Here is a 26,312-nt window from a genome sequence, read left to right on the forward strand (position 1 = left end):
TTGTCAACAGATATGTAAATATAATAATAATCTTTATTTTGGTCTGACAACCATGAAATGTGGACTTGATTTATAATATCCCCTTATCACGCTTATTCCTTGCACTCACTCAATTATTTTTTTCTCTACGCTAAAATACCTATCTCTTATAGAAATAAACTTATCTATTCAACTGTAAACTATTAAATTATTAACTTCTAAACTATACTTTACATTGTAAACTTAACAATTATTTAATAAATATTTACTTTAAATTTGCTTCTCTGGTTTTTCATATTGCCTATTATTCCTATATGGATGTATAAACTATAGTTTATTAAAAGGATGTTTTAAGATAACATGAATATTTTCATTGTTCATTTCATTGTACATTCCTCTCTTAGTTTTAAGACTACTCATTTTATACGGTATATTCCCTTGCATTGATTCTACATTTTATAATTGGAATAGAAACATCTAAATATGTTCGTTATTTGTAAACATGTAAATGAATGTTTTTGGTATAACTTGTACTATTTAGCGAAGTAAACATAATGTGAAAAAGTATATTCTTTCCCGCAATAAATTTTCGAAATTTTAGAATCGCGGCTTATAAAAAGAATAGACTTATCGACAATCGATCAAATTAGGTGTAAAGATCAATCCGTATATTCTCGAAATAATAAAAAAAAGAAAATAATTGGTTTCATCTTGAAAGTACAAACAATAGTTCTATCATATTTTTATGGAGTCTGTCTCGTATAGGAATATCGAACAATGAGGTCGCCGACACTCTAGCTAAAGAGACTGCAAACCTCGGTAATATCGACGTGAGCCGAAATTCCACTTACCAAAATGTACGAAACTCTAGAAAAGAAAGATCAAGGTTCGGAAAAATCTCGCATAGGTAATGAATAATTATGTATTACAACTTATAGTAATTTTGTTTAGCAGAGGGAATGAAAAAGTGATTAAACTAAATACAATTTTGCAGTAGCTGCAACGTGTAAAAATTGTTCTTTGGGCATCCTGTCCAGTGAGTCAGCTTAAACACATGTGTCTCGGCAATATCTTGAAACAGAATGAAATTGGAGTTTCTAAAGCCTTAAATGAGGCATATCGGATCACTGTCTGATATTTTGGAGCTAAAAACTGAAAATGAATAAGTAGCTGAAGTTTTAATATGCTATTGCGTTATTGAAACGAAATGTCGATGCCCATATAGATGATGTAATCAAAATCTGATATATATATATATATATTTTGCAAATACTTGTCACGACCGGTAGAACAAAACGTAAAGTGGTTGTTGTTCTTGAAGGAATTTACTTGAAGTTGATGTTCGGCCTTTGACTCATTCCCTGGGAGTAGAATTCAGGCTAAGCATCATTGTTTAGGATTGAGCTTAGATTTAGTTTAAGCTTAGTATTATGTTTAGTTTAAGGCGCTCATTAGTAGGCGTAATCACATAAAAATGGTTTAATACGCCGTTGGGAATTTAAATAGATAAAGACAACAAGAAGTTTTTTTCTCAGTTTTTGCCCACATATTGGATTATTCGATGTCTCGTAGCCTTTTTCTTCTGCAAACGACCTTGTCAAGGAGGGTTTTTCTCTCATTATATACCAGGTTTTGTATCACTTCACTTCTAGAAGTTTCGATTGCAGAAAATTCCACGAGTCACCATACGAGTACATTCCCGAACTGGTTTGATTCAGATCCGACGCATGTCGCCATGCGCGCACACTATCAAACACACCTGTATATGCACTAACCAAACCACACAGTCGATTAGTTACAACCTGAGACGGTTGAATCACGTGACCGGCCAGTCACGTGATCTCGGAAAAATGGTTAATCATAGACCTAACTTTCCTTCTTCCGTGAGAAGAGCCAAAATTTGTTAGTGGTGACGCGCTGTCTGGTCGCCGCGCTGCTCGTCAAAGCAAACGCAGTTATTAATTCACCGCGCGGGATATCGTTTCCGCAAAGTTGCCTGCGACGTGTTTGGTGCACCGATTAGGTAACCTCGATTGCGGTAATAGTTACGCAATTTGAATCCTAGTTTTCGCTTCGTCCCAGCGAGTTGTGCGGTTCCGTGCTTGCGTGGCTAAGAAATTGCGTTTTGTATATAATTTAAGCTTTTATGTGCAACTCAAACGCTTAATAAAACCAGTATACAGTCTATCAGTTAATTCTTGTCGTTAAGAGAGGCTCAATTGCCAATTTATTACCAAACCTATGTTCTCCTGCTCCCACCATTCGTCCATGCATCATGTCGATGTGGTTCCAACCATAGAATGTGTCTTGGCACGCACCAATCATGAATCAGCATTGCTTATTTCGACGATGATTTTTTAATACTATCAAAAAATGATCCAATATGCTTAGTTTAAGGCTAAATGTGTCACTGAAAAAGACAGTTTGATTTTTTAAATACCAATGTCATTCTACCTTCAAGATATTGCCGAGTCACGAATCTTTAAACTACTTCATTGGATAGAACACAAAAGAAGTTTTCGCACGTTATAATTACTGCGAAATTCATTTCTGCTTGATTCACATTTTTAGTTCTCCCGATCGACAAAATGATCATAAGAATAATACATAACTACTATAATACTCATTACCTACGTGAGATTTCTATTCCTAACATTCTTTTTATTTTCTTCTCGCCTTGTGGGACAATGATGTATATTTATTGAGATCTTGTATACAATTCTACTAATGCCTCTGCAGTTTACACTTCTTTTTTTACTACTGTATATACTTTGTATTTATTTATGTTTTTTTGTGAATATCTTGAAAATTAAGACCGATAAAATATTTCAAGATCATTGAAATTAGAGCGGTGGACTGTATTTTCAATAATTACCGAAGACCTGATTCAACCCTAAGTCACATTTAATGATTGTGAGTTTCATACGATAATGGTATATTGGGGTGGTAAGCTATAATCAGCTTTACACGAGTTAGGAAGAGTCGAGAAATGATCAGTAATTATCATCTCCAAGCTGCTTTAATTTTTATTTTGAGGTGTACAATTTTTGCGTCAAGCGGTAGGCCAGTATTGTGGCAAGAGGTAACATACAACGGAGAATATTTTTCTTCAGAAAATATTTCAGTTCCTCTGGCTGAAGTGGCTTGTTTAGAGTAGATACGATGGAAGAGACTAAACAGATATTTACGGATATGAAATGATCTTGCTAGTTGTCTTCATTTAATTAGGTCCATTATCTTATAGTGAAAATTTGCTGTGTTTTATGTGTCTAAATTTGTCAAATTTAGTTTTACAAAATACGGAGTTGACTTATAAGGAACATTACTTGAATGTATAATAAATCACCGATTTTAATAAAACTTACACATGATATAGTTCTTTGAAAAATATTTCATCTAGATATATATAGGGGGTGAAATTAGTCCTCAAAGTTGGGGGCGAAAAAACAATTTTTCTCGATATTTTGAAAATGATGAGACCTAGAAAAAAAGTTGTTTAGAACGGTCGCCACTTCGTAGGACATCGTCCCACATCCACGGGCGACCTGCAATGCCAGCCACTTATAGACTCGGTGCAGCAGGTTCTGGTTGCACCTGGAGACTGCAAGGCCCCATACAGGGCCACCGAATGGACCATGCCCGCGTAGAGGCGGCGAACCCGGTCACTCGGGCCCCACAGGTTGAGGAGAAGCCGGCTTAGAAAATCGACTATCTCTTCCAACCTCGGAGCCAGAGACCAAAAATGGAACTCAAACCGCCAGTGGCTGTCAAGATAAGGTCCCAGGTACCTCAACGCACATCATTGCCGCTATCTTTGAGGCATCTGTGAGGAGCTCACCGCTCAACGTTCCTCGTAGTCACCATCGTAGCGGGGGGGGGGGGGGGGGCACCCGCTGTCGCCGTCCCGACCACAGGTGTCGGCAGCGTACGCACACCATCTCCTGCGATCGGGACAGCTCTCCTTTGGTGGTCAGAAGATACGACCGGAGCAGCGCATTGGTAATCTTTAATGCAGCTGGGACCCGTCGCTCCAGCTCCTGTAGAGTCTGTCGCGTCTCCTCCGCCGCCATCCACACAACTTTCGCAGAGGTGGCGCTCAAGCCTCGTGAGGTGGTCGCCACCTTTTCAATCGACCTCAGGGACGAGACAATACGAGCCGATACGTTGGTCATATCCTTGTCCCTGTGGTCCTCCTCCTCACTCAGCGTCGGGAGAGCAGCGGACGTGGACACAGTTGCATCCACCTACCGCCTCTCCAACGTGCAACTCCTCTTTATGCCCGCGGTACTAACCGCGAATGTTAAGGACGAGACAGATGCTGTATCTTTATCTTTCTTCACCGGCGTCAGAACGGGCACAAGTGCCCCCTCTGTCCCCACATGAGCGCTCAGCTCTTCTCCTCCCCCCTGTTTATTTTTAGAACCGATACCATGAAAAGTCCCACGAATAGGTCGAAAAATGAGTCGATCCGAGCATTATTTAACGATAACGATTCACTTTACCAAAAATTGTAATAAAACTTGGCTAAATGTAAAAAAATTAAATTTTATTCTCTGGATTAAAAATGAATATATCAGCCAAATGATTTAATCTATAATAACTCAAAATGTTATTCAATTTTCGATTAATATTTTATACAATGAGCAACAGCCAGTAGAGAATTATAAGAAATTTCTTAAATTTGTAATTATTTTTCTGGGTGGTACTTCACAAAAATATAAGCTTTGGAGGACCCAGAACTTTTTACGACGCTTGATGATGGCGAAAGTTTTGTGCTGTTTAAAAACACGCTAGCCCGCCGATTTTCTTTTCAATTAGTCGCCTGCTACCCCGTAGACACGTCCGGCGACATAAAAACAAGATGGGGCTCATCTACCGTCCGCCATCGGGGCGACATTTATCTGCCTATCGAGTTCGCACCGTCGCCTTGCGGTATTTTTCTGCGATACTATATGTTCGCAGAAGGAAAAAAATTACCCCCTCTCCACCTTTATAATTACACCAACTAGATCTTAATTGCCAAAACAGACAGTAGAAAATAATATATCACTAAAAGTTATTTCAACTCTGATAAATTAAAATATAAAGTGTTCTAAAACTTTTTGCTCGTTGATTTCTTAGATTTCAATACAATTTATTTCATACATTCCAGTTTATGTTATGGAATTTCAGCATGGCTGCAACCTGTGTGGTTCATCCTATGGATGTAATAAAAAATCGTATTCAAGTACAGAAGGAAAGGGCTGGGATTAGGACCATAATGAAATCTATATATGAAAATGAAGGATTTTTAAAATTTTATTCTGGACTCACTGCAGGTCTTGTACGACAGGCAACGTACACTACCGTAAGGCTGGGTATTTATAATCAACTGCAGGAATACTGGAAGTGAGTTAAAAATGTTTCGGTTTACTTTTTTCATTTTCCCTGCTAATTAGCGGTCTTAATTACGGATCACTTATGTAAGAATAAAAGTCGCTAAACTCATCGTCCGAAGAATATTATTAACTGAGTCAGATGTGCATTTAAGTATATTTCTTTAAATGTTTTTTAAAAATGTTTAGTATGATATCTTAGACATTGATTGTAGTTTAGTAAAAATCTGTACAGGTTGTTATTGTAATTCATGTTTTTTACTACACTTTATATTACTGATGTAGATTAATAAGTAGGAGTATATCTAAATAAAGTTACTTTCACAAAAATTTAATACAGTGCTTGTAAATATATAAATAGATCCGTCCTTTTTCCTTGGTAACATATAAGTATATTCTTTAATTTTATAGCTTAATTTTTCCCTTTCGTAATATAATTTTCCTACATATCTTCTCCAAATTTTCCCACCACTTCCTCGTGCTTGTCGTCTGCTTCCAATTCGTAGACACGAACGCCCCCAATATTATCTCTAAACCTCTATAACTAATCAATAGCCACCTACCGTTACTAATTTGAAATACTAAATTCTACTAGCTACTGCTATTTGCTTTTAATACTACAACTGTTTGTTACTCATTTCTAAAACTGAAACTCCCATCGTCATTAAGATCATCAATCGTATACCGTGGCTGCTTCTTTCCACAGGAAAATTCTCAGTTCAGGAGCGGGCTGCTTATCATAGGCCTGCCTATATCACGGCGGCTGAACAGTGCCAGGCGCTCCGCCGTTTTTTCGAGAGGCTGCATGAAAGGCAGCCGTGAGCCCCAATCTCACGACCACCCATAACGTTTGTCGTACATTCTCGAGTTTAGTCCTTATTGCTGGCTTCTAGTCCTTATGTTTGCAACAGAAGATCACAGTCATCCAGTTTCTTTCATTGCTAAGCATGGTTCTCACCACACTCTATCAGGACGCCGTCTCCAACGCGTCGTCGCTTCCTTTCCTATATGATGTAGGTACTGCCCAAAGCAACCATACCCGGACAGCATCTGCACCGTTCGGTAGGTGAGGCTGCCGAAACTTTTACCTAACTACTCCGACAAGAGCCGCAATAGTTTTAAGAGTCCGCTGACCAGTGATAGACTGAACCAGCCATTGCTGTTATAACAGCATTATGGATTTGCGGGCCTGGCGCACTGAAGGTTTAATCTCATGTCTAATCCGGCCGCTCTAACCCCATAGGTTGGGAAGGAGCTGCCCCAGGAAACCGACTATCCTGTCCAACCATGAGGCCCAGATAGCTGAAATGCTCCTAAAGTATAAGTGACTGTCAAGAATCAGTCCTAGATAAAATATCTCACATTGGCCTCACTTACCGAATTGCGGGAGGGTGGTGCGGGGACACCTTCGATAAATAGGAGATAATAATTGTCTTCCAGGGGCTACACTACTGACTTCCTTAATTCCTCCTTATCCCTCTACCATTCTTTACATTATCGATATCTTACACTATTTCCCTATTTAAAATGCTAACTGAAGAATATCTACTACATTCTCCTAACATACTAAAATCAAAAGTCCAAACGTTTACGAACATTGGTATTTTTTCTTATAAAATAATGATCCTGTCAAATAATGTGTTTATTATGTCTGGTTTTGTATTTTTATTAACAATAGGCTTTAACCATCAAGTACTATTCACACATAATAACCTTACTTCGCTATTACATCATTAGTATAGCCATCAAATTATATTATTTGCATAATTACATTTTTATTTTAATAATTACTAACTACTGCTTTTAATAATTAATTTTTAATAGAGATAAGTACTCCGACAAACCCAGTTTTGGGATATTATCACTCATGGCAGCTACAGCAGGAGCTTGCGGCGCCTTCGTTGGTACACCAGCAGAAGTTGCCCTTGTAAGAATGACGGCTGATGGAAGATTACCAAAAGGTTTCTAATGTTATGCTTTTTTTAATTGCAACATTTTTAATGCAATAATAGTACAAAGTTAAATAATCACTATTAAACAAGACCAGAGTATATTTAAGTTCCAAATATTTATTTTCTTCGTTCTATTGGACGTCTGAGCGTAGTCGATCTTTAGAGGCTTATTTAAACCGGAATAGTTAATTTATGCATAATTTATGCACATGTTAGTTCAATAAGTAACCAAAACGAAATTATTGTGATCGTATCTTTTCGAATAACAACGAACAGTGGTATGATTTAACTTTTAAATGTTATCTAATAATGTCACAGAGCAACGATCGCCAAATCGATGTGATTGAGATTTAAAGTTCCAAATAATTCAGTTCGCGCTTCTTGACCAATACATATTAAGAACTGATAAAGGTCTCCAAAAACGTATTTAATGAATCGATGAGTTTGAACCATGTATAAGAAACTTCTTGACATTGAAAGATCGCAAGTCACTTAATTGATTTGTTATAAAATCGCATGTTTTGTATATATTCAATTTTGTCAAATATAAATAAATACATAAATAAGTATAAGTTAGTACCTTTTCAGGATCAGTAAATGAGCAAACGAATGTTTAGACTACGTTTTCCTCGCGCTTTATCCACGATACAAACAAAAAAGATACGTGACGCTAGTCATAAAATATTCATTTTTCTGAAACAAGCCCGGACCTATATATACATATCTGCAGGTCTATATACTATATATTAGATACGGTTCTTGTGGGCCAAAGATTGTGTTATAACCCATTACAATTAGCGCGCCTGTATTACAATAAACTAAATATCTTCATTACCGTACTTATAAAAATGTGTTTATCTAGCAACAGTAACTTTTTACTGAATGGCAGGTAATTAAAAAAATGGATAACTGAAGTTTTCAGTTTCGCAAGTAACTTAATTTTGAATTGTTATTTAACTATTTATGCGATAATTATAGCAAAAATTGTACTTGTTATGATGTCCTCATTTTTTACCCATTTGTACCTTTTATTGATCATCTTTCTTTCCGTTATTATTTTTTTTATTTCATTTGTTTGGTATGTGCATTTTTTTCTTTAATTTATATATATATATATATATATATATATATATATATATATATATATATATCCTAGTATATATCTTAAGGTAAAATGTATTATTTTAAATGTATGTGTTTCATAACTTACACTATTACTACTTGTATTTATCTATTCTTACATCAATGAAAACTCTTTTTATATAAACCCCTTTATATAGGGTGGGTGAAAAATCATAGTACAAGAGGCTAGGGCGCAATTTTACATTAAAACATAAAGAAAAAATATGGTATACAATTTCTTCATCCGAGGCTTCGTTTTTGAGATCGACTTTAAAGTTTGCTCCACTAGGCAATGTGATTTATTTTAATAGAATATACGAATATTCTATTACCGGTTGTCTCTGACTGTGTGTATGGTTATAAACATTAATAATGATAGAATGTTGTAGGAAATATCCAAATAGTTCGACATTTGACAGAAGACATAGTTTACCTTAGTGTGCTGAAGTTTATTTTGTTTCGTGTGTTATGCTGTTAAATTATTAAGTTATGAAAAAGTATTCTAATCGAGGGTTTGTTGATATGTTGTGGAGGTAACCGATATCTTGTGGAGGTAACGCTTCTGCTACAAACAGATATTACGCAGAAAAATTTCCTAATCGTCGACATCTGGTTAGGAGAGTCAAACAAAGAGTGGAGCAAACGATAACGGAGACTGGTTCATTTCTATTATTTCATGAAAATCATGGTCGTGATCGTACAACGACGATTGTATAACATCATTGAAAAAAGTGTTCTTCAGAGTGTAAATGTCACACCTAGCATTAGTACAAGAAATCTTAGTTCTGTATATAATGTTAGTACACAAACAATTCGGTGTATTCTGCACAATAATCGCATGTATTCGTACCACATTACACGGATACAGAATCTTCTGGAACGGGATTACGTGCAAAGAATAAATTTTTGTTAGTGGTTACTCAAATGAAACGCTGACGGTAAAATAAATAGGTATAAGGTTAGACTTGTTGCTCACGGTTTTTCTCAAAAATATGGTATAGACGACGATAAGGTGTTAAGGTCGCACTGGTGGTGGAACAGGCGACCTTTTGGATTATATGACCGTCAAAGATTTGGATGCAGAAACAGCTTTTTTAAATGGAAAGTAAACTAAAAAAGGGAATCTACAGATTGAAATAAGCGGCAAAGATATAAAACGATCAGTTAAACATATTAAGGAACTACTGATTTAAACAGAGCGAAGTAGATACGTGTTTGTATCGGTCGAGGTCGGTCGATTGTCATCGGTGTGATTGTCGAGATTTTAAGGACATATTTTCATTTGAACGACTTTGAAACATTGAAATATTATTTAAAAATAGACGTTAGAAGAAATAAAGAAGGTTCCTATTGCATAAATGAAGCGAAATATATAAAAAGAATACTACACAGATTTGATCTCGAAGATGCAAAAGAATCAAATGTGCCTTTAGATCAAGGGTATTTTAAGTATAAAAGCAATGGATTAATGATGCCAGAAAGTAACAGACTTCGATTACAGCAACGATTACTGGAAGATTTTGGAGAAAATATCCAACACAGGATCATGTATGAAGATAACCAGGGTTGTTTAAAGCTCATATACAACAAGGTCAACAATAGGACAAAACACATCGATACAAAGTTCCATTATATAAAAGACATTAAGGATTGGGGAACTTTGTATTCTTAGGAGGAAATCAAATAAAGTATACTACTGCTACTACATTAAGGATCAGGGAAAAATTAATTAACAATACTGCCCTACAGATGAAATTCTTGCTAACATATTTGTAGAAGCTTGCAGCTGCGTTTTATGGCGTGTCCGTGCTTCGGGTTTGTTAGAGAAATAATCTGCACGGCTACAGCAAGGGCCTGTCACCGAAGGTCAAGTTTTTGTTGTTTAACCCGAAGCACGGAGTAAGTATTGGCTATTTCCCGTCATAAAACACTGCAAGCAGATGGACAGGGACCCCCTGCACGGCCTGGTACGCGAGGCCCTAGCGCGGCCTTGTCGCGGAACTTCCAGATGCTGGAAAACTTCAGCCCAGGTCGGCAGGGGTTTGGACACCCTGTCCACGTCGCGACGCCCCCACCCAAGCCCCATAGTGATGGGCACGTCTTCGATTCGGCGGAACTAAGACCCGCCGTAATTGGTCAGTCACTCGTTGCCTCCCACCCTTAATTTGAGGGAGTAGGGCAAACCGGGGTGACGTTTGCACTGACCCGTAAAGTTCAGTTGAGTGTATGGCCAGAGTGTATAGCTAGAGTGTTTGGCCTGAACGTATGGATGGAAGTGTGTAGCTTCCTGCGTTAGTTCTCATTACGAACTTGCACTCCTCGAGGGAATTATTAGCAATTCCTCGAGTATTTCAACGTAACCTTGGTCCTTCGAGGAAATTCGGCAGCCGTCTTGTACATCCAGTGAGGTGCCGTGTGTGACGACAACGCTCAACACCCCTCTGGACGTGATAGCAGAAAGCGGCGGAGACCTCGAAGGCTGCATCGAGCAATTTAGATTGGTCCAGCAAATCGGACAACGATCAACCACAATTAATCCTTCCAACGGGAAGGTGGTCCTTCGAGAAGTCTATAGTCGGCACCCCACCGTGCAAACACATTCAATGCTCGAAAGATCTTCGAGATCTACCACGAGCAGTTAACAATATTAACTAAACCTCTTGGAAAAATAAAGTTAAAATGTATGGCACAGAAATGAGAATTGTTTCAATGAATTAAACAACTCTGAAGTGCCTACCATTGAGAAAGGTTGTTGAAGGACAACGATACTTAAAGACCAGGCGGGCCATAAATTTAAGGCTTATGGTACCAGAACCATGTCGAGTTACATGATCCAGAGAACTGTGCCGTTGGTTCGCATGACGCGGCTTTTCCGGGCCCATTGTATCTTTAAGTTTTGTCAGTCTTTTTCAAGCAGTAGAGCAATACACAGAAAGCAAAACCTATAATATAATCACTTTTGTACAACCATTAACTTATCGTATGCACGAATATCTGACTAACTCTGTAATCAATAAATATATTTTGTCATTAAAGAAATTTCCATAATTACTGTCATACTTTATATTGTGATTTACCGTCCGAGAGTACAAGAAATTCTAGTTCGTGGAATTAGAAAGGCTGCTGAGCCATTCTTTAGGACATAGTCGGATTACCACGAACGACTTATAAAGCCGACTGTGAATCCAACTACGTTGTCCGCCTCACAGGGGGCACTATAAGGAAATCTTTGAAAGACTCCGACCCCTTGGGAAGAGGCCAGGGGAAGTGTGGAATTCGCCACAAGTGGGATGACCGAATGAGGGACTACTCACTAAACTCCACCACGGCGACCCCCCGTGCAGCGCGATCGCCGCGTCCAAACCCATTTTCGTTAAAGGGGTGCGACAGATTGCCATCCCCCTACTTTCCACAGCGCCTGGTCGCTCAGCGACGGGACAGGGCTATACTGTCTCGTCGTCACATTCCGCAGTGGCCGCACAAAGATGCAAAGCGCCACCGGGCCATCAGCGCGGAGTTTATCTTGTGTACACTTTCGGGAAGAGCACTGGCCCCTCTGGACACTACATATGCGACGCCGCAGGATCCAAATGTGAAGACCACTATGGACCCTCCCCCGCGTTGCACGTACGTCATCTTCAACCCCCGATTAATAAGGTGGAGGTCGAAGCTCGCTGTCCAGTCGCCCAGAACTCTGCCCCTTCGATTCGTCTTGGGGGACCATAAAGGCTACCGAATTGTCCATGGCAGTGTAGAGGTGGTGAATTCCACAGGTTAAAGTGCAGCCGGCTCAAAGCACTAACTGTCCTTTTTAATCTTAAAACCAGTCAGCCGAAAAGCTCCTCAAAACGTCATTGACTGTCAAGGACGCGTTACGCTTCGACTGTGATTTCCGTGCCAACTCCCCACTTCGCGAGAACTTGAAGCATTAGGTCTCCTGTCCTGTGGCAGTATTTGTAGTTACACGCAACAAAAATGTAGGATGTCATAATTTAAAGGGGTCTTCTACTGTAACCCTTTAAAAAATTCGATTTTTTTTTTTATTTTGTAAAAGGATGTAGTCTTAGGGATACATGTGTGAAAGCATATCATCGAACTTCTAAAATTAACAAATTTATACGTGTTACTTGGTTGAGCAATTCAATTCGTTGTTCGGTGTCACAACACTGATTGGAAAGTATAGCAAAAAAGTAATCGATAGTGTAGTTAAATTTAGCTTATGTCAAACAAGCAGCATGTGGAAGAAAGGTAAAGCAGTTGACGAGTACGACAACTGGTATGAAAACCACAAAGATACCTATACCATAAACTATACCGGAAGTACAAAATGGAGATAAAGGCGTATAAAGGCATTTTGGATATTAATTCATATGGTGAAGAAATTACTGTCAAAACAAATAAGTGCGTAGGTGAGGTGGAAAAACGAATGGACATCAGATTGCGGAACGTAAAGAAAGTAAATAAGGGCATCGGTTACATTTCGAAACGCCTTTCAGTGATAAAGCCTTTTAGTTATAGAAGATATAAAACCAATGTACGAGTATTTCTCATCGGAAAATTTATTACAAGAGATGTCTAGAAGCGGAGATCAAGAATAGCAATGAAATGCTCAATTGATTAAGTTGGATGTGTGCTCCAAAGCACATTCATCATGAACTCTCAACAATAGAAATAACAATATTTTCGGCTGTTAACATCTTTAACAGGGCGGCCGTTGCGCAGCCACACACGGGGACAAGCTGCAGAGGCATACCTTCACGTAAAACAAGGTCACACTTACGCGCATGGAGGAGGCAACTTTCCCAATAGCTCTCAGGGATTTTGTCCGATACTTCGGTCGTGTCCTCGTCCTTGAGGTCCTTCTTCTTGCTAAAGATGTGAAGAGTAGCGGAGTCAGTTGTCTCCGCATTTCGATTCTCGCCCAACCTCATTCTCTTTTTCAGCTGGCACCGAAGCCGGAACATGTACGAATGTACAGCTCTACATGGGTAGAGCTGTTATACATGCTTAAATTTAAATACTCTGATATTCTGGGGTGTTGACAGGTAGTCCAGAGGCGGTCGCTTGGTTCTGCTCTCTACTCCCCCTCCCCCACCCCAGTTCACACGCATCGTATCGCTGGATACCATAATTTAGGATGTAAAACTTCTGTTGTTTCTTTCTTCTTCGGATCACTAGACAAGTGTGTTTAGTTATTGATCCCCGTACGAGCCCCCAAATAATTGTTGTACCTGTGCGGTGTATTGATCTATATTTAAGAATATTATAAACTACAGTGATATTAGTATTAGACGTGGTGTTGGTGATTAGTTTCGCTTTTCACTAAAGGAAGATCGACCGCGTATTAAACTAAGCTAACCGTCTTTGTGCCCTCGGCACGCGTCTTGATCGTCTTTGTTGCTTAAGTCTTATACCGATCTTTCGTCTTAGTGCGTCTTTTAATTGTCTCGTCTTATTGTCTTCTTACTCATACTGTCCGCGACACACTCCCCAGACATACCCTCGTCGTCGTACTCTCACACTCAGGACACACTGTCCTGTCCTAACTTCTGGACACACTGTGTTGTACCGTCTGCGACATACTGTGTGCTCAAATATTCCTTTCGTACTTTATATAGTCATACCCATTCATCCTTACACCTGGTCGTCGTGCAGGACCCCCTGTAAAGGGATCCTCGGGCCTATCATAAAAGCTAGCGGACAGATCGGCACCAAATGTTTACCTTGACCCGGGTCTGTCCGCACATGCTGCTTTGTTTAGGCCCGCGGTCGAAGCAGGCCCAAGCGGACTCGGAAAATCCGATACTACATAACTAAAGAGTATACAAATTTAATTTCCAATAACTTTTGTTACCGTCAGTTTTACTGTGACAGGCAATTATAAACGATTCAATTGAATCGTACATCTTATAGCGCTTTCTAACACTCATTTCAGTTACTATTGCTTCTACCGATATTTTGTCTAGGAAGAGTTTTAAAAATGAATTTGTAATACCTTTTCTTATGTACAGTCTTACATACGCCGTTTTAGGGAGCACTAAAGATCTTCCTACCGTAGGAATTTTGTATGTTATATAGATTATACTTTAAGTTAGACATTAATTTTATAGATACACATTATATTTCATTGGGAATCTTCTACATACTTTATCAGACAAAGACACAATTAAGTTTTACTTACATAAACAGCGATTTCCCTGTCATATACATCAAAAGGGTAGACCGGTATCTCCTCCACATTTTCGTATTAAGTGTCATACTAATTTTTCTAACGTTAGGTAATTCTTTTTAACAAGAAATAATACTTATTGGATATACCTTTTCATAGTTAATAAAGCTTAGTTAGTATGACGAAGCACTATTTATGTTGATAGTAAATTTAGACATGTTTTCGAAAGCATTTCAAATATCATGTAAGTGTAACCATGTTGTGAAATGTTATAAATAATATTAGAAGAAGTGAAATATCCTACGTACACGGGAACTGTTTTGAAACAATAACATTTAACATTATGATCTTTAATTAAAAACATATTGATACTGAAGTACTAGGTTGTTCAATAAGTTTTGTCGTTTCTTCCCATTGGAAAAAAATACTATAACATTTCAACTTTGAACAACTGTAAATATTCGCACGAATCGACAGATCTACATGGAAACTTCATACATGTTCATCAAACAGTAGTACCATCTTTAAAAAAATAAAACAACGAATCTAACAGCTCCATTTCTTATCGGACAACAAAACTTATTCAGCAACCTATTATTTCACCCTTGCCTTCTGATAATATTTTTTAACATATAGTAATATCGCGACTGACCAATTACGACGGATCCAAGGCACCACTGGGCCGAAGAAATGCCCACCACGATGGGGCTTAGGTGGGAGGCGTCGCGACGCGAGCAGTGCGTCAAACTTTCACCGACCTGGGCTGGAATTTCCTAACATCTGGAAATTCCTCCGGGAGGCTGCACCAGTCGTGTCCTTCTGCGAACAGAGTTTTGTGGCGATGCAATATCCAGTACCTATCCTGTGCTTCGAACTAAACAAATTGCAATTTTAATTATTGGCGACCGGTTGGGTCCATAGCCATCCTAAATGTTCCCTAATAGATTCGAAGCACAGAGGTATGCCATAAACTGCACCTGCAAGCCTCTACAACTTTTTAGATAGCTTTGTTCCTTTTTTGATTATTTATTTGCCAAAGAAATTTTCTCTTATTCTTCTTTTCTATTCATGTGCAACAATAAATGTATTTTTGTCACGTTTTGCGTTTTAATTCACTCAACAAAATGTATTTAAAATATTTAAGTCGCAATGTTAACACGAAATGTGATTTTGTACAAAGTACCAAAAATACATATATTAGAGATAAAGTACGAAGTAATTTGTTCATCCAATTTAATTTATTTACTTTTATTTCTTTACTCGATGTGTCATTGCTTTAACATAGGTTCTGTTTTCTTTTATACAGATCAAAGACGAAATTATAAAAATGTGATTCATGCGTTCACGACTATAGCTAAAAACGAAGGAATTACCACTCTTTGGAGGGGAAGTGTAGCAACAATGGGGCGAGCGGTCGTAGTCAATGTGTCACAGCTGGCAACTTATAGTCATATCAAGTTTTTAATAGCTACAAACAGTATGTTACCATTGAAATTTTGTCTCTTATCAACATTTCATTCCTTTACATCGTTTCTATTTTAAATTCTCTTTTACTATACACATATAGTCCAGAATACATGGTTCTGAACACATGCTTGTTACGATATTTCAAATTGTTGTTCGGCTGGCATTAAATTAATAAAAATACGTGTAAAGGTAGAGATAATACATTAAATTGTCAAAGTAACAAATTATATTGTGTACCTAAATAAATTCAAGTATGAACTAATTTTTGTCATGTAATAAACCTAAATAGCATAATTTTTTAATTTCGTAACATTTTCATTTATTAATTTAAAATTTTTCGGTAAGTCGCAAAAAACTGAACACTACACAATTTAAGTCACGTTTTAAATAGATTTAGAAACACTGATATAAACGATTCAATGTTTAATAAGTCATCATGTGCCATAAATAAACATCGATTTTATTATATGATAATATATTAGATAGCATACAACACAAATATTAAAAATGTGAAATATAATTTATTGTATAGCGCACATGACGGAGGGTGTGGGATTATATTTTTGTGCATCTATGTTGTCAGGATTTCTCACCACTTTTAATTCGATGCCATTTGATGTGACTAAAACAAGGTAAAATTATATTCTTTTCACAAATTAATTGTATACGGATTAACACAATCTAAATACCATAATTAGAAATAGTAATTTGATAAAAACAAGTATAACAAACAAAAGGGACAAAGGAGTCAGATTTTTTCATAATTTTTCTAATATAATATTATTATAGGTATAACCGTATTTTGAAAATGTATATAATTAATTGTTAATGAGTTTACTGAGACAGTAATATTTCCTTACTAAACTTTATTTCCTTATACTTATTGCGGTCACACAAAATATTGGGTTATTCGGAAAGTTTGTACCGATTTTCGGTAGGTAGAATTAAGATAAATCAGAATGATTGAAAACAATTGACATGCATACATATTCTAAAAGGTGATATTCAGGTATCTTTAGAAAAATAGTTTAGAATATATTAATTTTTGTTTTATACGCTTTTGAATATGAAAGAAAACGAAATGCATTATGTCATTTGATGCTTTTTTTCGGGAAAAGCAAAAATGCCACACAAGCAGGAAAAAAGATATGTGCTTTTTATGGTAAAGGTGTTACAACTACGCTGTATGATACGTGAATTAGCAGAAATGTTAAAAATGTCAAAAACCATCATTCACGAGCATTTTGTAAAGCTTGGATACGTAAACCATTTTGATGCATGGGTTCCTCACAATTTAATGGAAAAAAATTATGGACCGCATTTTTATTTGCGACTCGCTCTATACACGCAAGGAGGAGAACAATTTTTGAAGCAAGTAATGACGGGAGTTAAAAAATTTATTATTTACAATAATTTTTAGCGGAAAATATTTCGGGGAAAGCGAAATAACTACTTTTAGTGATCATGCTTCGTGACTGATGAGACTGAAAGTGGAAAGAAATCCTATATTATGAGCTTTTACCGAACAATCAGACGATAAATTCGGAAAAGTATTACTTGCAATTAGATGAAATAAAGACAACGATTGAATAAAAATATCTGGAGCTAGCGAATCAAAAGAATGTCGTGTTTCGTTAGGACAATACGCGACCTGATGTGTTACGCGACCTTTAACTACTCGTCAAAAGATATTAGAGCTTATTTAAGACGTTCTACACCATCCACCATATTTATCAGACATTACACTCTTAAATTTTTACTTATTTAGGTCTTTTCAAAATTCTTTTAATGTCGAAACCCTTAACTCTTTGGTCAATATAAAAAATCACATTGAAAAATTTTTCTAGAAGGATGGAATCTTCAAGTTGCGCGAAAGACGGAGAAAGGTTGTGGAACAAAATGTCAACTATATAATTTAATAAGAGTATACCAAAATATAAATGTGTTGCCTTTGAATTTTTCTTAAAAATTGGCACGAACTTTCCTAACAGCCCAATATTTTGGGGATGTATTTAGTAAGAAAGGGTTGGATTGACAATTTGTTTTTTATAAAAGACATTTTAGATATGGTATAGTATTTGGATATTTTAAAACAAAATCTTTAAAAAACTGCAACTCAGCATTACAGTCGTTAGATTGAAATACTATTAAAAATTTATATTACATGAATATAAAAATTCGAACGATACCAATAACATGAAAAGAAGTGCTAAAAGAACGATTATTTAAAGAATGAAAGCGTATTCTGCCTGATTATTTACAATGAATTATTACAAATATGCAATTAACAATGACAGGTAATAAAAAAAAAAGGGAAATAAAAATCATCCAACAAAATATTAATGTGTTAATAATTTAATCGAATATATTTATACCATGATTAGTTATCAATTCAATAAAAAGAAGAAAAAATATATATATATATTTTTTTAAATCATTTTAATTGTTTCTTCATTTTATATATATATATAATGAATGTAAATACGTGTTTTTTACTTTACAGGAACTTCAGATGAGACCTATCCCGTTATATAAAAAAAAATGAAGAAATAATTAAAATGATTTAAAAGTGTTAATACATTGCTTGGTAATAGTATTACATTAATTATTGATTGGTCATGTTACATCGGGTTAATATATTACATTATATTATGTTAATGTGTCGAGCCAATAGTTTTTTACTTTAAATCCATGCTTAGGTTAATGCGTAGTTGTTCATCGCTCGCATCGTTTCATCCTATTTAATTCCGACATATTCCGTTTACTTTTTTCGTCTTCATCATAGATCTGAATTAGTATATGTGACGCATTTGGTTAACAGCGAAATAAATGTGAGCAGACACTATGATTGTGTTCTGGTAAAGTAGACTTATTTTGCTATATCCAACTAGACCTATATTCTATTCAAGTTCCAACTTACGATTAGTGTACAGTACACGTGCATCTATGTAACTTGAGAACTGGCATCGTGTATTTCACTACATGAAATCATGGTAGTATTCACTACAGCAGTTACTTTTTCCCTGGTGGTGCAATCCTACCCACTAAACACTCAAGATGATTTTTGTTTTTACGCGAAGGAAATTTTCCAAAGACTTTTTCGACCCTTTGGGGTGAGATCAAGCATAGTGTGGAATTCTCCGTACTCAGTTAACCTGGAACGCCTTTATCTTGTACTCTTAAGGAGCAGCACCAACCTACTCCTTGAAATACACAACATGTGTGAGGGGTCGTAGGGCGATCGGCTTATTGTCGGCTCAAGGCGATCGACTACGGGGGCCTTTTACAACTCCTAATGGCGAGCTGGCGTCCTCACTTCGTGGCATCCTTCTGCAACATTATACATTCGCAGACCATTAATTTTCTCTTGTCATTGAGCATGGCTCTTACCAGGGCCGACAGTGAGAGCCCCCCCCCCCCCAATACAATTTTACCCCTCCAGCACACAGCTGTCAGCCACTTCAAGCAAAGTACATTTCCAAGTACTGTCCGAAGTAATAATGCTCAGACAGCATCTGCACTGTTCGGTAGATGAGGCATCCACATTCCGCTGGCCAACATTGGGCTGGGACATCCTCTGCTGTCACTGTAGTAGCATGGACTGCCCGGTTTGGCGCCTTAGGGATTCATCTTCGCATTATGCCAAGATCTTCTCCTATTTGCGGGATTCGCAGCCGTTGTTGTAATAATACGCATGTGAACCTGCGAGCAAATCTAACGGGAGAAGTGTTCCTGTCAGGACATGGTCTTATAACCACGAGCGAACCTCAAAGCTTGCTGCCTATGTACCCGACATAGTAGTATCATGCTCGCCAAGAGACGGCTAGATCAGTCGCTCAAACAGGGACAGCATATACTAGTTTGGGATCCCATTTACTATATAGTATAGTACTGTTCAATAAGTTTTATCGAATGACAAAACTTATTAAGCAATCTATTACAGTCACTGAGTGAACAACTATGCCAAACGAATCTGGCCACTGGAAACTCGCTGGGAAGAAATCAACCCAAGTCACCGACTATCTTCTCCAACGGTAACGATACCATCCGGTGCTTCTTTCGCGCCAGCGCCTGTGCATGTTAGAAAAGGGTCGCAGGGCCGCTACGTAAAAATTCCACTTTTTATCGCTCTATATTGAAAGAGGAAAAAGTTACGTATAACCACTCTTGTCTCTTTCCTTCATGGCATTTTTAATACCAAACAACGGACCAAAATCATGTTGCCACGAAATTCACAGACATCCTTTAAAAATATCAACTTTTTCCACAGGCCACCATAGAATGTCTCCTTAAGAACAATTTGTATGAAATTTCAACTTATTTTTTATTAGAAGAATATCATCGAACCTGAGAATAGATAAAAAGAAAGAACACTGCCGTAAGCAGTGTAGCAGATCAGACGTGTTTATTACCGCTCGCAAGTGCCAGTTCAATTACAAAATGACTCTTCTTGTATTGCACGCATAATGATACACCGCGTTATTCTGCCTCGATGACAGTATGGTACATAGCATACGTGACACCGACGAGACTTCCGACCACAAGAATACTAACATGGAAACAAACACCACATCGATTCTAAACCAATCGAAAGTTTCAAACATATAGCCTGCAAAATCCTGTGCGTCAGCTACAATTAATAGTTTATTCAGTGTAAAAACAGATAATTATAATTGAAGCAATAAATTGACAATCGTGGACTATGTACTAGCCACCTCCAGCATATCCAAATATAGAATTAATGAATCGCCAAGCAGGAAACCAAGAAAAAAAACGAAAATTCCAAAACCACTCTCACCGATCTATCTACAATTAATGTCAACACCATATTTAGCAACACGCCACAAGACTCAGAAATCTTTCATCGCCACCTACAAAAGATCGTTATGAACATCAATAGAAGAGCAATCAGGTAATGAACGCAACCCAAAAAGGACGCTAAGTAACAAAGACTCAAGTTTGAATAATAATCCTACAACTACCAATACAAAAACAGAAACTGAAGCGCAGCCAATCGTTAATTAAAATTACAACTAAAATTAAACTAGTTAAATAAACCTTAAAAGACTTTATTAACAAGTTTGTCTCCAACTATACTTAACTCGAAAGTTTTCTGGAGAACACTATTACCAATCATGAAAAGATAGGCTTTCAACACAAATATTGTAATCCATACTCTTAAGTTGGATTCCCCTCATTCCAAGACCAGAGTATAAAAAATCAACTGCAAAAACTGCAAAAAACTAGAAACTTCAACAAATATATAGGTACAATCTATTTTTCTACAGAATTGACACAGACACCATTACTCTTAAGTTATTACCGCATATCCCCTGAGGGGCTGCAACCAGCTGTGCTTGCTGCAGTACGGGTCTTGCGTACCCGAGGTACCTGATGCCAATCATACCGTAAGACTTTTATTGGTCGTCGCAATAAACCATTCGCAACGCCTCTTCTGGCATTGTGAATTGTACGTGATGGCAGGAGGGACGGGGGCTTTGGTTTAACTACCTAGGCTGCGGGAATGGCCACACTGCCCCGTCGCTACATTCGGCAGTGCCCGCAAGAAGCGGCTGAGCTGAACTGCACGGGGACGCAAGGCATCGCCAGGTCGTCTGTGCCGAGTTTATCTTGTGTTTGTTCTCGGGAGTGTCTGTTCCCTAGGCTGACGCCGTTAGGGAGGACCGCGGCCCACAGAATTATGTCGCATCCAAAGTTGCATAGCAGAGGCTCCGGTATGAACCCCTGCGGAACTCCGGAGTACACCTCTCTCCGCTCCATACCGTACCGGCCCGAATATTCGATCCACCTATCGCGGAAGTAGTTTTCGAATATTGCCTTTAGATAGGTGGGGACTCAATATTCTTCGAGCCGCCGTCTGATTGCCCCCTCAGAGTAGGACATTAAAGGCATTGACAATGTCCAACTTCACCGCCAGTGTCATCCCACCCAGGGAGACGGTCGAGGCCGAAAAGGACCGCACACAACGAATGGTGTTGATCGTCGAACGGTGCTCCCGGAACCTAAACTGGCATTCAGCCAGATCGGGCCCAGCCCGAGACAGGTGACCGACGATGCGGGCTGTTAGCATCCTTGCAAACAACTTGCCCGCATCATCGAGGAGACAGATGAGTCGGTACGCGAATGCAGCGTCTTCTGACCAGCCTTCCTTTACGAGGGGGGCCATTCGCGCCACCTTCCAGGTAGCGGTCAAACAGCTGCTGGAGACGATCTCCAAGGACGTCCTGGGTTAAGACACAGAACCGGCCGGACACTCTGTCAGGACCCGGTGCGGTGTTCTTTGCCCCGAGCCTTCGGATGGCCACGGCCAGCTCCTCAATAGTGACCCCCCGGCTCAGTGGACCAGGCGATCGGGTCTGCCGAATGTCGTAGCTCGCCCTCACCCACTATGGGGAATTGCTAGTTAACCACGTCCCGCAGAAGTGTGTGTGTGTGTGTGTGTGTGTGTGTGGAGAGAGGGGGGAGGGGTGAAATCTTCGGTGATGGAGACTCTCTGTGAATGCAATCGTAACAGTGAATCACATCATTTTTGACTACAGAGAGTACATTACAAATCGTCTAGAGTGCAATATAAAACCCGCCCTGAAAAGTAACTTGATAGACAACTACATAACTGAGAACTTATTAGAATATTTAAAAACAGAGAAAATTATACAATAGGCTATAACGTACCTGAATTTCTAATAACCCATAAAGTGGTGTATGTGATACTAAATGAACGATTAAAAAAAAATTAGAAAATTATTATACTTGTTAATAGATGACAGTTCGATTGGGAGACTACAACAATACAATCAGGTCGTCATTCTATTTTACTATGTAGGTCTTGGTATATGATCCGGTGTTGATTTTCATTATCATTCTCTGCCAGTAAGATCGTGTAGAGTGGAGATGTAAACATTTGATAGTTTTCTTCTCGCGGATGAATAATAGTAATAAGGGGACTTTAAGTCCCCTGGTAAATAGAACTTGTATACTTTGTAGAGAAAAATATGTCGACTCAAAATAATACATGTACTAGTATACATAAATACAAAATGTATGAATTTTTATTTTTTTATTGACTATTAATTCAGTAATTTTAATTTCTAAAATGTTAATACATAGTTTTAATTAATTTTCAGAATACAAAACTTGCAAATTTCAACCAAACCACCTGGTATGTTCTCAATGATGTCATCAATAGCGAAAAATGAAAGTATAAAGGCTTTGTGGAAAGGTTTCTGGCCCACTTACTGCAGAGTAGGACCACACACAGTTTTGACGCTTATAATTAATGAACAAATTGCAAATTTGTATAGACGGTATGCAGAATAGTTGAGTATTTAATATTTACATATTTGTGTGTATATATATGATGTATGTAAGAGAATTTGTATACTAGAAACATATTCCTTGCTGTGTTATAAGAGAGTGTGTCTATGCAAAAATTCGGTGAAGTGATAAATTCGAAAAGTACGTGTTAATACCTATCATCAAATATATGTTCAAGGTCTTTCTTGGTAGATTTACTTATGAAATAAAAGCAATTTTTATAAATTTCATTTCTTATTACATTCGTTGAGAGTTGGATGTGGCTTACGCGCTGAGTACTACCTAAGCTGTTTGAATGTATAGTATGTCTGCGTGTAGTTGAGAGACGATGCTTAGGTCCGGTGGAAACTTTGAGACGACTTCGTTGCTCCACTAATAGAGTGGACTAAGTAAGCAGGGTTCTCAAGATGTGACGATTCAATTGAAAAGAGTCGAGAAACTATGAACATTTCTGGAGAAGTGGACGATACGGCTTGGCAGAGAAAGGACAGTCCGTACTTGGCACGCCATGAGAGCAGTCGGCTAAATAAAGCATACACATATTTTTTTAATCGTCAATTTGTGCCTTTTGACTTTTGCAATCGAATCATCCCTTTATAACTAAATGCTCTTCTCACCATTTCAGAGGGACTGAAAGCGGGCGAGGAACGGTACGTAACAAACGAAATTATTGCGACATAAAATCTCGAGACGATATTGAAATTAGCAAATACATTTTCAAGTAAGTACCCATGTCTTGTATGAAGTGTACGTTGGTCGCACTTAGAAATGGATTATTAGGTAAACAAAAGACGGATGAAGACAAAGTATCAATCATGATACTTTGGCGTAACCTGTGGCGCACAGCTACACTGCCCCGCCGCCACTTTCTGTAGGGGGCCGCAGAAAGGGCAGCCGTGAGCCCCAATCACACAACCATCTGCGGCACGAGGCCAACGTGCTTCTGCCCACCACTTTTAGGAAGACTAAAATACGATTCTGTCCAGCCCAGTACCGTCACCAGCACGCGGTCTCCTTCTACGAAATTACGGTTTCGTCTTTGAGATAGCGGTCAATTGTCGCCGATACTGGCCAGTCCGTGCATTTTTTTTTTCTTTGTATTCAAGCTGCAGAGAGGTGTGCATTTTTGGCCTGATTACCGATTTTGATCGATTGCAATTGCTTTTACTTGGAGATTAGAATTATATCTGAGTAGTCCAGATCAAAAAGCTGTAACTGCATATAAGTTGATATTGGATACAATTATTAAACAGCATAATTTATCTTCTTCTGAAGTGTATAATGCCGATGAAATTCATCTTTCATGGCATTGTTTTTCGAATTCGACTTTAACAAGAGGCAAAGAATAATTCGCAAAAGGTTTTAAAATAAATAAAAGACCTAGAACTGTTTTATTTTGTAGAAATGCTTCAGAGGATTATAAATTGAAACCGTTTGTAATTGAAAAATACAAAAAGCTTTTAAGACTACTACAGCTACTAGCACTTTTAAAAATCTCACTCATATACCAGTTGGACTTCCTAAAAATGCAAAGGCCCTTCTACTTTTGGATAATTGCAGAGCTTATTCTTTTAATTTTGAACTAAAGGCAGCCATAATAACATTTCTGCAACGTTCTGCAACGTTTCCGCTAAAGGTCTCACCTTTAATCCAATTTACAGATTAAGGAGTTACCTAAAATTTCAAAATAAAATACCAAAATTCTTTTATGCAAAAATAATTAAACTCTAACTGTAGTGTAAAGAACTTCCAAACTAAATTTAATGTAAAAGATGCAATTTGTTGCTGCTGCCCTTGCTTGGGGAGATGTAACGAGCATGATAATACAGAAAGGTTGGCGAAAATTATAGCTGGCTCGTATGCAAGACAATTTTGTTCAAGGAAGCGAATATGCAGATTAACCTAACAATTCTTTACTGTTAAATACAATTCAAAAGGTTTCTTTCAATAATCTACTAAACGCGCTTTCGAAAGAAGAAATTATTTAATGGATTGAAAGTGATAAAAGTGAACGAATTGTGGAAGAAGTGAGCGATAATGCAATAATCTGGAGTGCAATAAATCTACAGTTAGAAGAAATGGATAGTAACGAAGAAGAAGATATCACAATTAGCATTATTTGGTGAAAAGCTGGCAATGCATTGAACAAATTTATAACATTTGCTATTTTGTACAATACACACTATAATATTACAGAAATAATGAACCTGCATATATTTCGAAATGAACTTTTTAATAAAAGGTAAAAAGTTATGAAGCAAGCTGATATACGGGCATTATTTAAAAAGCTGTGGTATAGTACTCAAACTGCCTCCTGCTCTAGTGCGTTATTATCCATTGTCATTACGGGCATTACCCCGGTCCCGTATGGGCCGACTAATCGGAATTCTACTACATTTCGTTATTATGTGTTTCTGTTATATTCTGTAGCTTAGCATTTTCTTCTTTTTATCATTAATATTCTGCATTTATTGATTTTGAATTCCATATTTGTGTCTCTTGTTAGTTCTTCTACCTATTTTTAAAAGTGATTGCATTTATATTTTGGTTACTGCAAATATTTTTATGTTTACATTGAATAAATGGTTCAATGGATGTCCTGGTATACTTTGGTGTTTGATTTTAAAACGATATTTGACCCTATTGCGTGTGTTTAATACTGAATTGATGCACGTGCAGAATCATAAGCTACTGAGTGAATATTCTTGTAATATTCTCTCTTTAATTTCAATTTCTTTGTTTCGGTATGTATATGGTTTGTTGTTGCGTGTATTTTTATTTTCCAGGTTTTTATGTCTGTGAAGTCATAACAGTTTTGCATATGTTTGTCAATGTTGCATATTTCTATTACTTTGCGTAACTAATTGTGTAGTATGGAATCGAAGTCTTTTTCGAAGTAATTTTTTGTTGTTT

General features: G+C 37.6%; 1 protein-coding gene across 1 annotated transcript; it reads left to right on the forward strand.

Moving 5' to 3' along the window:
- Positions 1-3,721: 3,721 nt before the first annotated feature.
- Positions 3,722-23,402, forward strand: LOC143151432 (mitochondrial 2-oxoglutarate/malate carrier protein). Its single transcript, XM_076320534.1, has 7 exons — positions 3,722-3,804; positions 3,936-4,299; positions 5,132-5,367; positions 7,179-7,315; positions 15,904-16,074; positions 16,597-16,696; positions 23,210-23,402. Exons 1-7 carry the CDS (start codon positions 3,722-3,724, stop codon positions 23,400-23,402), a joined length of 1,284 nt encoding a protein of 427 aa, XP_076176649.1.
- Positions 23,403-26,312: the final 2,910 nt, after the last annotated feature.

The sequence above is a fragment of the Ptiloglossa arizonensis genome, chromosome 9 (assembly GCF_051014685.1).
Source record: "Ptiloglossa arizonensis isolate GNS036 chromosome 9, iyPtiAriz1_principal, whole genome shotgun sequence".
In the NCBI taxonomy this organism is placed as follows: domain Eukaryota; kingdom Metazoa; phylum Arthropoda; class Insecta; order Hymenoptera; family Colletidae; genus Ptiloglossa; species Ptiloglossa arizonensis.